At 44.1% G+C, this 13,104-nt stretch overlaps 1 protein-coding gene across 8 annotated transcripts in view; it reads left to right on the top strand.

Moving 5' to 3' along the window:
• The window catches only part of KIAA1217 (KIAA1217 ortholog), a 183,238-nt gene extending 173,455 nt beyond the window's left edge, over window positions 1-9,783 (top strand). For 4 of the 8 annotated variants that reach the window (XM_074900145.1, XM_074900144.1, XM_074900142.1 and 1 more), the window contains 4 exons: window positions 1,647-1,766; window positions 5,169-6,887; window positions 7,347-7,469; window positions 8,179-9,783. In XM_074900145.1, coding sequence (XP_074756246.1) covers window positions 1,647-1,766; window positions 5,169-6,887; window positions 7,347-7,469; window positions 8,179-8,673 — 2,457 coding nt within the window. In that variant the 3' untranslated portion in view covers window positions 8,674-9,783. Of the gene's footprint in view, window positions 1-1,646; window positions 1,767-5,168; window positions 6,888-7,346 lie in introns of all 8 variants that reach the window. The other 4 variants (XM_074900146.1, XM_074900147.1, XM_074900148.1 and 1 more) reach the window with 4 other exon arrangements.
• The last annotated feature ends 3,321 nt before the right edge of the window (window positions 9,784-13,104 follow it).

Below are 13,104 nucleotides of genomic sequence, written 5' to 3'. Positions count from 1 at the left end.
TGAATTTAAACTAGTAAAGTGTGAGAGCAGGGAGATGATAGCAATTACTTAATGGTTATAATACAGTGACTGAAAAATAAAAGCCACATGAAGAACAACAAAATATAGGCCAGACCACAACGGCACATCTTGGAAAGAAACAGCAGTTACAGTAACAAAGTTGACAGAAGCTTAGTGTTTGCCTTGGGTCTAGATGTGAGAACAGGGAGTGTTTTTATCTCTGTGTACAGGATCAGTGAGATCAGCACAGGGTTGCTGCATCCATGATTAAGCATCCATGCGTCCCCCATTTGAAAAGGCTGTTAAGAATATGAAGGTTCAGAATAGACTTGAGTACAATGTGGAGGTACTTTCATGGGAAGTACATTTTTAATCTAGCAGAAAAAAAGCATAAGAGTAATCAGCTGCTGTAGCACAAACTGTATTTGGACACTGCTGTAGATATTTCGGAGCAAAGATGAGAAATAAACAAATTACCAAGGGAAATAGTAGTGGATTCTTCATCAGTTAAAGTCTGAAGGACTTTGAGGATTCCTTTATAGATTATATGCCTAACGCAAAAACACATCACTGGTTTCACAAATGGGTAAGCTGGGGAAAGTCCATATCCTGTATTATGAGGAATGAGACTACTTTTTCTAGTAGTTCCATGTTGTCTAAGGTACTCTGGTCTATAAACACATACAAATAGGATGTAATGGAAAACCAGAAGAAACTTACACCCTGATTTTTTTCACTGGATTTTTTTTTCATTGTTACTTTTCTGATTTTGCATAAATATGCAATATGTATGAGGAATAAAATATTTAAAGAACAGGCCTGGTTCTAATCTGTAATCAGGGCTATTAATTTCATGAGAGTTGCCAGGAATTAAATAATTTCCCTACTACATGGTATAAGAATATAATGTCGTTGCATGTCATGGTGTGTTTGACTCCTGTCTTGCCTGTACATCTCACTGAAGGCAGACCAAGCCAGTAGAGGCCTGCTGAAATCCTGGTGATGCACACTTGCAGGATAGTTCTGCTCTTCCAGATCTGGGAGCCGGTTAGATAGAAAAACCCAAAGGAAATGCAAAGAGGATAGCAAGATAAGGGGCTGAAAAGTCTGGGCCATGCCCTGGGGTACACATGGTGGGAGGCCAGTGTTTCACAAGCCCATTGAGACTGTCACTATATGCAGCATTAGTGAAGACCGGGGCAAAGGCACATGTCTCCAAATCTAAAGTTTTAATAAGCCTTTGTGTGGGGAGAAGTGGATTGATGTAGCTTTTGCATGATTATCAGCCACTAGGAAGTAGGTACTGTCACAACCCCAGGTTTGTCATGGGCTTCTTATTTGAGTTTGGATAGTTTGCAGCACCTCTGTGTGCCATCATGTCCCCATCTTCAAAATTAGAAATCAAGCTCATCTCCCTGCAGGGAATGTTGAGTTCAGCGTGATGAGTTAGAGGGCAATCTTGGCAGACTGGAGGGGAATGCCCTATTTCTCTTAGTCTGATAGTCTAAAATCTCTCATGACCTTGTAGATAATATTGTTGAGCTGTGAATGCTAAAAACAAATGCTCTCTTTGTAATTGGTCATCTCGAGACATTTCTGTCTAAAAGCTCTTGGACTCCTGATAACCTGCAGTATTTATTTCCTAGGCCTTCCAGAAGTGCTCTTTTATGGATGTAAACTCAAACAGTCATGCTGAGCAGTCCAGAAATGATACACATGTTAAAGACATAAGGCCTGGGACTTTAATGCATCACAAGGAAAAGAAGGTAACAAGTGGCGTTTGTCAACACGCCACCCGGTCTTGGCATAACCTTCTTTCCTTCAAAACTAATCTTAAATCTTGTGTCCTGTTCTCTCTAACTCCCATCCACCACTGCCCGGTGATTTCCTTTCTTTTATCTCAGTGTGGCTCAGAAACACTCATATGGAACATTATGTGTCTCATCAGAAATTATACAGTGGTTGCATGAAGTTTTATGATTCTATGAAATCAGAATTAAAAGAGGATCCATCAGTTTCTGCCGAAGGGATACTCCTACACCTTTAGAACATCCTTCCAGTTCTATTTTGGCAATGGATGGTGAAGCATCTCTCTTAAGACTTTTTCTTGCCTTAAGGAGAATTAGTGGTTTCTCTCAGTCTCAAGAGCCACTTCAGAGAATTTCTGCTTTACTTTGTTTCATTTGTTGATCCCAGAAATAGTTAGTAGATATTCAGAAATCCCATTCAGTTTATTGGAGGACAGAGTCAAGGTGTGTGGGCCAGATTTACCCTTACTTAATGCCCTAGATTCATTCGTCTGTCATGGGGCTTAGAAGAGGCACCACATACCTGGAACTATAGCCAAGTTGGGGTGAATTTCACTGCTGTGTCTGGACTGGAGTTGCCATTTGAGTTGATTGGTCTTAATGGGTAGCCAGTGTTCAGGATGAAGAAAAGGACAAATATTTCTGCCTTTGCAGACCTCTTTTTTAAGTTTTAGAGTAATGAATTCAATCATTGCTGGGTTTAGAGGGTCATGCAGGCATGACAACGTGTCAGCCAAATGCCAGTTTGCAGCGAAGGAAGGGGTACAGTGGGGAAAAAACCCCACAGCTTTTCAGCACAGCATTTGAACTTTGTCATGTATTTTGTGTGTGTATGCAAATTGGAAATAGCAGTAATACCTTCTGTGATGTAGCATCATTAATAGCTCCCCTTGAACTTCAACTTCTTTTAATGAAAAGTGAGGCAGAGAAGAACCTAGGTGCCCTGACCACAGTGACCTGCATCTGCATAGTGGATATTGCAGCTGTGAAGGACAAGATGACGGTGTCTGATATAGTACTAGCATCAAAATCCATACTCCTGCAGAAGGTATTGCTGCCAGGTCAGGGGTTGCACACAAGGACTTGGCTTGGAGCTGCCCAGACAGCAGTTCTGGCCTAAAGCTGCAAACACCTGGCTGGGTGAGGGTACAAGTTCACAGCTATGAGTAAAAGGGGAAAATTGATTTGTTGTGCAGTGGATGACAGTGTTACAGAGAAAAAAAGAAGTGTGAATGTAACTGTATTCATCCTCATTACTACTGCTGTCAGAATGAGAAGATCGTATTGTTACATGAAAACCTGGGTCACCACTTTAAAACATTGTACATCCTGTAGCACAAATGTTTCTTTGAAAGGTGCTGCCAAGTAATAGCCATAAACTGCTATTTATCAGAATAACACTGAGTCCAGGAAATTAAGGTTAATTAGATCTGGTTTTGTCATCTGACATGACAGAGTGTTTATTGGCTTTAAATATGGAGCCTTATGGTCATGACAAACTCTCAGATGAAATGAAATTTGTTGTGGTTTTATTTGTTAGTAGAAAGGCAGCAGTTCCTAAAATGGGATATATTGTACAATGACACCACGACATGTTGCACTGATGCTTCTAACAAGAAGTGGAACTTGCTAAAAATATATATAGAAATGGGAACTCTGTCACTGAGACAGCATGTCCACAGGCAGCAAGTGCCACTACATGGCCTGGCCGAATTCTGGGAGCTCTGACACAGAGTGGGGGTGGGAGGCACTTAACACAGCAAGTCTGGGCCTGAGGTGATCACAAGCCCTGGTGTTTTGTTCTGATACCATCTCTCAGCACGAAGTGCAGGCAGTGTCAGCCTTCCCACTGATACCTCGCTGGTTGTGGCTGGTTTGCGTGATGGCTCCTCCTTATTTCGAAATACAAGGGCTGTCAAGGTATCCATGGAGTAGCTGCACAGCCTGGTTACTGCTAGTAAGCCTCGGTAGAGATAAACTGTGACTCTGGTCTGTCGCTGACTTTCTCGCTCCTGTGTTTTGATTGTGTGTAAAGTTTTTCTGTGTAAAATCCTCAGACAGCATATAAGAAAATACCACACAAGATGTAGAAACTGTACCTTGTGAGCCTCTGTATGCATGGGGAGTGCATGCACTAGCCGACCGGTGGATTTCTGTACCATCACTCATTCAGCTGGGAGAGAGACTCTCTTGACTGATCTTCTGCATGTCTCTATGCTCATAGAAGTATAATCTGTCCTTCTGGTGTGTTAGGAGTCAGCTTCTAGCCTCAAGCAATGTCAGCAGTAATGCTTTTGGCTCACTGCCTTCAGGCACTTGAGGCCAGATTCACTTCCTTCTTGGTGAGCTGACTTTTGGCTGTAGATTTCTCTTTTGGTCATTCACAGGTACAGTATCTCTTCAGGTCATTCTCCCACCCTGATGACAGGTGTTTATCCTAAGCTATCACTAGCACTTAACAAACCAAGCCCTAAAGAAAAGCCTGGTATTATGAAACAGCATCTCCAGGTGACCTCATTTGAAAATAAAAAGTCCCCTTAAATTTGCTTTGCTGGGAATATATTACTTTTGAGCTAGTGGATGACCTCCGTGTGATGTTTGGAGCTGCTTCTATAAATGAATGTAGCTTAATGTTTCATTCTGCATTTTGACAGGCACTACAGGGTGCCACTGGTAATTTTGAAGGAGTGCTTCTAAGCTGCAGCAAGGGTTTAGAAATGCTCAGACTGTGATGGTATTAACTGTGATGGAGCAGCGCTGCTTAGGTGTCAGCAACATTAGAAGCAGCAAAATGTTGTAATCTAAGTATCATCTTATTTACTGGTACAAAACTTCAAGACTAGCCCAACTCTCGCCTTTGGCTCTCCAATGAGCTAGCAAGCCATAGCACCCTGCTGTCAGCCCTTCCACCCCAGGCTGCCTTTGATGTGTCCCAGCAGAACTTAATCAGATACTGTGAATCTTTTCAACTTCGATCTTATACAAACTAGGGATTTTTTTTTTTTAGCTGGAAAAGGAACAGGTCAAGGTAGCACCGTGTTGGAGATAAGGTAATTAGTGTGCTTTTGCATATTCTGGAGGCCTTGCTAAAACGAGCCCTAGGTAACAATCCATGCTGGCCACATGAATAGCACAGAGCAGTAACATCATGCACTGTACTGCCAGAATTTGGAATTTTGCCCCGAAGACAGACAGGAATCAGCTGACAACTTCAGACATGCCTCTGCAGCAGTAAACAGAGTGGTGAGTTCACAAGGTCTGCGCTTCCCCTGAGAATATGATGATTAATTTGGGGGAAAAACAAAAGTCCTGTAAAGGTAACAGCCCTGAATAACTAAGTAATCCGACTTTCCCCCTTAGGTGTATGGGGCTACAACAGGATCTCCCACAGATAGTGACCATCCTAAAGAGAAGAGGGAAGGGAAAACTGAAGAAGAATTGGGTTCTGATTCATCCAGCACAGCTGACAGTAAAATTGGCTTTGCAATGAATGACAGTCCTACATTTAGCAAGGGTTTAAATATGGAACCTTATGGTCATGATAAACTCATAGAGGGTAGAGACTATTCTAAGAAAAACCTTCAGAATATGAGCACAAACCTGTCTGGTGTCACTTTGCCAGAGGATGACAAACGAAGAGGGGCTCAAGATATTTTAGGATCCCATTTTTCACCTGTTGAAACAGGAAAACAAAAGCCAAACTACAGGCTTTCACGAGATGCTCACCAGGGCCTGCCGCAGGGTGAAGCCTTGCAGAGCACGGGCAAGCATGTCCCCATCAGCAGCGTTGCCCCTCTCGTGAGGCACACGCAGGAGGCTACGGGGCCTCAACCTTCTGGGCAGGAGCAAGAAGCTTCTGCAGTCAACCACAGTCAGGTTGTGCTAAGACCCAAAGTGACCGGAAGTAACAGTGTGAACAGCATTGAAGAGACAGACTCTCCAGCTAGCTCTCCGAGTGAAGACAACTCACCCACGGAAAACATCGCCTTCATGATTACTAAAACAGCTGTCCAGGTCCTCTCGAGCGGGGAAGTTCATGATATAGTCAGCCGGAAAGGTGGAGATGTACAAACAGTGAACATCGATGCAAGGAAGGACGTGGCGTTGGAGAAGGGTATCCCAGAAAACACAGACAGCGAAGAGCCAGTGGTGTGTCTTGACAAAAAACCTGTCATCATAATTTTTGATGAACCAATGGATATTAGGTCAGCATATAAGCGGCTTTCTACAATTTTTGAGGAGTGTGATGAGGAGTTGGAGAAAATGATGACAGACGAAAAGATAGAAGAGGAGGAGGAGGAGGAAGAAAATGAAACACATGAAACCTCTGAGAACCAGAAGGAAGAGCCACCAGTAGTTAATGAAAGAAAAGCAATCACAGAGGAGTTTTCAGCAGCTCATGGTCTCGATGAACAGTACATATTTAACCTCCAGTCATCTTCTGACTCTGCAGAAACCAGACCTCCTGCAGAGGAGGAAAGCATAAAGACAAATTTTAACAAATACCGTCAGATCTATGGGCTAAACACAGAAGCAAAGTCAGACTCTGCTGATCAATTTGGAAGCAGGCAGGATTCTAAGAAAAAATTTAAGTTCAAATTCCCTAAAAAGCAGCTGGCTGCTCTGACGCAGGCAATACGGACAGGAACCAAGACCGGGAAGAAGACCTTGCAGGTTGTGGTTTATGAAGAAGAGGAGGAAGATGGGACCCTGAAGCAGCACAAGGAAGCAAAGAGATTTGAAATCACCGGGTCTCAGCCCGAAGACGGTGACAAAAGTATTTCTGGGAAGCAAGAGGGACCCCCCGGAGCTGCAGTGCCCTTGTCCAGGACTGATGAAATTCGACAGAGTACATACCGAACGCTAGACAGCCTTGAGCAGACTATAAAGCAGCTGGAAAACACCATCAGTGAAATGAGTCCAAAATCTATCCCTGAAAACACATACAGCTCTGAGGGAAGCACTGTCCCCTTCTCTGGCCAGATAGTACCAGAGACCCCACCCCGAGAGCTTGTAGTGCTGGATGAGAGCCTTGCTGGCGTAGAACCCCCTCCGTCAATCCCAGCCACTTCACGTAAGGTACCTTAGTCCGAGAAATCAAACCTCCAGCTGCTTTCTAAAATCTGCAATAATCATCATTAAACAAGAGGGTCTTGTGATTTGTTTGCTTCCTTTCAGGTGGCTTGTTTGGGCTCCCCACAAGGTGTCTAACAGCTAATAGACCGTTGGGGTTTTTTTTTTAATCTTTGCTGCTGATTGGTGATGGGCAAATGCAGGGGAGCTGGGTCAAATAATCTGCTGTGTGAAATGACAAGCGTCACTGACATGAAATCCAGGCTGATCAGTAGCTGAGCAGTTTTCTCCATTTGATTCTGGAAATTAACACCTGTGGTGTGAAGCTCCTGAACTTTCCCTGCATGTAGTACTGTGGCTTTTTTTTTTTTTGGTGCATGGTGTGCAGTCTCCTCTTCAAGCACACGGGTACTGATCACGCCCTCCCCTTGTCTCCCCTCCCTGCCCCTCTGCTCGTTTCCGCAGGGCTCCAGCGCTGCCTCCCAGACAAGCCGGATGCCAGTCCCCATGGCTTCAAAAACTAGACAAGGAAGCATGGAGAAAGCAGGCAAACAGCACAAGCTGCAGGATCCACGCCAATACAGACAGGTAGTTTTACCCTAAACCCGGTGTTTGGATGGACATTTCATGTTGTTTGTTTAAAAACTCCAGTAACTGACTGAGATTATACCAAATAACGGATGCCTGACTTTCGAGTGAGGTCTAACTGGACAACCTGGATCCTGGGGGCATGACAGTATCTACTGATCTTTTCACCATGCTTGTGCATGCATGTCTGCAATAAAACACCTGCTGCTTTTTTTTTTTTTTTGCTTTTTTTTTCATTTTAATTTTTAACTCTGGTATTCAGCTGTAATTTTAAGATGTCGACTACCTGTTTACTTTCCCTTTGGTAAATGCGGCGGTTCCTTATGAGAGCTGGGAATGCTTCTGTTCAGAGAGTCTTTACAGGAAGCCTTGGACACTAACCTGTCGGTGTAATAGATGGCAGTAGGTGCACGTTAACTCTCCGCCGGACATGTCTATTCACACGTTAATAACCCAGAAGCATGGCCAATGTAGTAACTGGTCTATAACCCATAGATCGCGCCTTCTCACAAAAGCTTTGTTGGCTCTTTCTATGCACTCTTCGTTAGGCACTTCGGGTTTTCTACCAGGTCCAGTCCATGGCTGCAAGACTTAGCTCAGGCCTCGAACTGTTAATTCTTATTCTCCGTAGGGCTATTTTCCCAGGTCCTGTTGGTTTATCATGTTACTGGCTTTCTGACAAACTGTCTCCTGCCATCTTTATTTGCAGGCTAATGGAAGTGCTAAGAAAGCTGGTGGGGACTATAAGGCTACTTCCCCTACCCTACCTGCTTCTAAGATCCCAGCCTTTTCTCCCACTTCTGGGAAAAGCAGCTCAGCACCTGCTTCTAGCGGTGACAGCTCTAACCCTCTTAATCCACCTACTAAAACCTCCATTCCTTCCTCTAACCTTCTCAGTCCTCAAACAGGTCGCATAACTTACTCTACCTCCCTCATCCCTTCTGTCTCCAACGGCTCCTCCAAGTTTCAGAGCCCCACTTACCCAGGGAAAGGTCACCATCTCTCGTTCTCACTACAGACTCAAAACGGCCGACCACCCCCTCCTTCCTCCTCTACCTCCCCCCCCTCCTCTACCTCTCCCACTTCACTGAACCAAGGTATGAAGAGCATCAGGACAATCCACACACCTAGCTTCACCAGCTACAAGGCACAGAACGGAAATGCCGGCAAGTCCACCCCATCCACAGCCAAGGAGCCATCCTAAAGGCTAAGCACAGCACCCGTGCAAGTTCACCAAGGCTTTGTGTTAGTTTTCAAAGAATCCGCAGCCAATATTTTAACCAGGGAATGTAACCATTTTGCTGTATTGCTGGAGGCTTAATACTAATCACGTGCTAAATACTGAATTACTACACTAGATTAGAGTGAAGCTTTTTTGTAAAACTCTGTTGCTGTTGTGATGATGAAAGAGCCTTTTCTTCCTGTAGGCAGCACCTCTTACAAAAAAGTGTGACGGTGTGTGAGTGAACTTGACTGCGTGTGCACAGCGGTGTACTGAGCATGGGAAAATGTATGGTTAAAAATTTAGTAAGTTGTTTTGTATAAAGCTATTTTTCATTATGGGGACTAGAAGTGAACAGAGATATACTAAAGTGTGATTATACACAACTGTAAAACTGAAACTAAAATATTTTCCTTTTATTTTGGTGTTATTTAGCTTTGTTACAGATTTCTATTTTTGTCAACAAATGTCATGGTTCCTTTCGAGATCTTTTTGCCAAAACATTTTGATACTATTGTAATGTACATTTGAAAGTAGTATGCTGGACAGTAAACCTCTACACAAGAAACAGAATAAGACTGGTCTTAGTGTGTATGAGGCAAATCAACCTATTGCACTGCCATTCAGATTATATTTAAGAATTTGCCAGCCAAGGAAAAAAAAAAAAATTCTTTTACACATATAGGTAGTTGCTGATTACTTTTTTTCTTAGCTAAATCCACCCTTTTTCCTTCAGTTTTATTTTACTGAGACCTGGTAGCCCATTAATGTATTGCATTGTGGATTTTAAAATGTACACTTCTGTACTGTTCTGTATACTGGCAAACTTTTGTACATATCTATAAATATATATAAATAAATAAATACTGTATGTGGCTGGGCACATAGAGTAGTTTTACCACACCAAAGTTAATTTTTATGCATGCTTTTAAATATATATGGAAGGGTTGAAAAAGATGGATATCAGTCAAATAGGAAAAAAAAAAAAGCAAGAAGCTGACATAGCTCATGGTTTTGTAAATAAATTTATTTGTATAACACCATAATGTAATATACAAAACTATGATAAGCAAAGATCTTTACAAAAATAAAGGGCTGCATGCTTATATATTTGTATTTTGTTACTAATAACTTTTATAATGGTCTCAATTAGCTGTTAAGCTGTTTGCCTGAGAGCATTAAACCATCAAGAGAAAAATTGACTTTATTTTCCCCAGATTAAAACAATACATAAGTATTAATTTTAAAATGGGGTCTTTCAAAATTACCTGGACAAAAGCTAATTGCTCAAACTCTAGGTTAGAAAACTAGAAAAAAAAAAAAAGCACCTGAACTTTTGACTGATTAAATTGAGGTATCACCCCTTCCACTTTTAATTATTCCTTGTTTTATTCCTCTTTGTGAAACAGGGAAGTTTCATAAAAGTGTCATTTCAAGGTGGAGGCCTCAGATGGTGCATCCCTTGCAGTGGGAGAATTAATTAAAGAATGTTAGCCTTAACTCATAGCTCATGAACACATCACACAGTTTAGCTCCAGCAGGGTCAGGCCGAGCGCCATCCCCTCCGCTGGCAGGGGAGGTGAGGCCCCAGGCGTGTGCAGGGCACAGGAGCTTCAGCATCAGGCTGCAAGCCAGTTCCTTTCCAGCCCATACAGAAAAGTGGTGGCTCTGAAGGCTGGTCTGGGAGCAGCTGATACAGGTGGGAAGAACCTCTTAAAAACTTCTGTCACACTGCACACCACAGACCATGCACTTTCCAAGGGTGTTTGCTGCTTTCTCAAGTGTTGAGTACCAGTTCAAGCTAAATGATGGACATAGATTTTGTTCTTAACCCATTAGTCTGACATCCCCTAGGGACCTGACACTTACTCAAAACTAGTAATTTGCTAATACCTAATCCTCTGTAACTCCCTGAGAGCTGTCCCACAGCCAGGCATAGGCCCTGACAGCAAACCTTGGCCCTGCACCCCTGGGCAGCAGCTCTGGCACTGCTCCAGCTGCTGCTTCTCACACCCCCCTCGGGCCTGGGGCTACAGCAGCATGTTGCCTGTATGCATTTGCATTTAGACGCCAACAACAGTTGTGTAAATAACAAAGGGTCCCTGCCCAGTTACCGGGTGTGCAGTGGGCAGTAAGGCAGTGCTGTCCTTGACAGGCAATTACCGCTTGTGGTGGTGAATGTGGAAATCGCAATTTGGGAGTGAACACAACACCCACTCATGGCCTCAGCTACACTGTGACATGCACGTCTTCCAGCAACCACCGCCTTCGGTGCACCTCCGTGTCTCACCTTCAGTGCTGGGGTACAGCACCTGCCAGAAAACCAGCCAAGGGCTCAGACAGCACATAACCCACTGGGACCAGCAGGAGTCCAGTGGTGGCGATTTCCTCCATCCTGCTTGTACAGCATTGAAGTTGTTGGGCTCCAAGAAGCACAGGCAAGGAATGACTGTGCACGGGCTGCAGCTCAGCACCAGGCATGCTTTTGAACACGAGGCAGAGCATTTAGAAAAATCATCAAGTCTGTAAATAAAACCCTTGTTTCTGTCAGTGCTCAATCTAGTGATTGAAAAGCCAAGCTTCTCACTGTAAACCTGTTATGAAGAGGCAGGTTTGGTGGAGGTGACTGCAGCCTGAGCTAGGGATGTGAGCCACTGGTCAGCTACCCCTGCAATAGCAGACTCAACGCTAAGAGAGCAGCCCTCACTCAGCCCGAGCAGGTGAGAGGCCCGCTGCATTCCCTACAGCTAGCCTGTGTTCAAAAAGGGAACACGTGAGAAAGAAGCCCATACTCTTCACTGTCACCAGGGCGCTCTGGCACAGGCAATTCCAGATCGAGCTCTCTTGATCAGTTTAAAGATGACAGAGGCTCTTCAGAAAAAAAAAAAACCAAAACAACAAAAAAAACCAACAGCAGAGTACTACATCTCCAGGGTACCCGAGTTGCTAGCAGTTGCATTTGCAGGAAAAATCTCTTCTGTGAGCAGCCATCAAGTTTCTTTAGATTGCAGTGATCCGCTGGGTTCAGATGTGATGAGACCTCACTGCTCAAAAAAAAAAAAAAAAAAAAAATTAGCAGTGAAAGTGAAGCTTTTGAGGTGGAAGGAGTTGGAAGGCAAGCAGGACCTTCCTGGTGCCCGCTGTAGTCAGAGCCAGCCCAGGACTGCATAACAAAGTGCCATCCCAGTGTGCCAGCTGACTCTACCTGTGGGGACTGCAGCAGAAACGACGAAACACAGCACCCAGCACCTGCACTGGGCAGGCCACAGTGGTAGGAAAGCAGATTGGAAGATGCACAGAGCAGGGAAGAGGAAGGATGTGCAGAGCCAAAATCCAGCTGATCCCCACTAAGAGGCAGCTCTTCCCGCACGCTTAAAAACTCATGGGTTCGATAACAGATGGCTAAGGCAGATTTTTACGGTCTTGTGACTGTGAGCCACAGGGAGATGTACCACTTCTACAATGGCAGGTCTGTTTTAAGTCATTTCCCCTCCCAGCCACACATCAGCCTACACCCTTCTTTCCACAGGTGGGCTGGCACAAGTAATTGCTTGATTACTATCTAAATGAGGACCTGGCTCTGAAAACAAGAACATAGCTTTTTGTAGCAGGTGAGGCCACATTTCAAACTCTTTCATCCTGCCTGGACAAAGTGGAGAGAGATCCTCCTCAGATACTGCAGACAGGAAGAGACCCTTGCATGCCACCCAGCAAAGGATTTTCCTTCAGCTCTGCAGCAGCATGAAAGTTAAGAAACTATCTAGATTATGGCCATGTCTTAATTCCACATTACAAGTGCTGTGAGCAATACTAACAGGGACCACAACAAGCCCTTTAGATTCTTAAAAAGTGGTAATATAGCACCTTCAGCTACCACATCCCAGAAAAGGGATTTCAAACTAAACCACCAATCACCACTGAAACAGGAACTGCTAGCTGGAACCATTTTAAAACCCAAAATGCTATTGCTATCACACAGTTCATCCTTTCATTATTTCCCCATCAGATCTCAGTTTAGGCATGTTCCTAAAAACTTGCAGCTTATGGTTCCAAGCGGTCCTCGGACCGAAAGTACTTTCCAAGTCAGTTTAAATCCTTCTGATGATTATAAAAACAAAAAATGGGCACAAACAGAAACATTAAGAAATTCTGCTTAAACATAAAAGCAGCCCCTTTTAACTGTAAGCATGACCAGTCACTGGCACAGGTTGCCCAGGGAGGTTGTGGAACCTCCACCCTTGGAGATACTCAACACCCAGCCAACCCCAGCCCTGAGCAATCTGCTCTGGCTGCACCTGCCTGAGCCAGGGCAGGACTAGGCAATCCCCAGGGGTCCCTGCCCACCTCAGCTGCTCTGTGACCCCGTGGAGCTACCCATCCACCTCCCAGAGAGAATACTGGCACTAACAGTAT

The sequence above is a fragment of the Athene noctua genome, chromosome 2 (assembly GCF_965140245.1).
Source record: "Athene noctua chromosome 2, bAthNoc1.hap1.1, whole genome shotgun sequence".
NCBI classification, from domain to species: Eukaryota; Metazoa; Chordata; class Aves; order Strigiformes; family Strigidae; genus Athene; species Athene noctua.
This window is presented reverse-complemented; position numbering and strand designations above follow the sequence as displayed.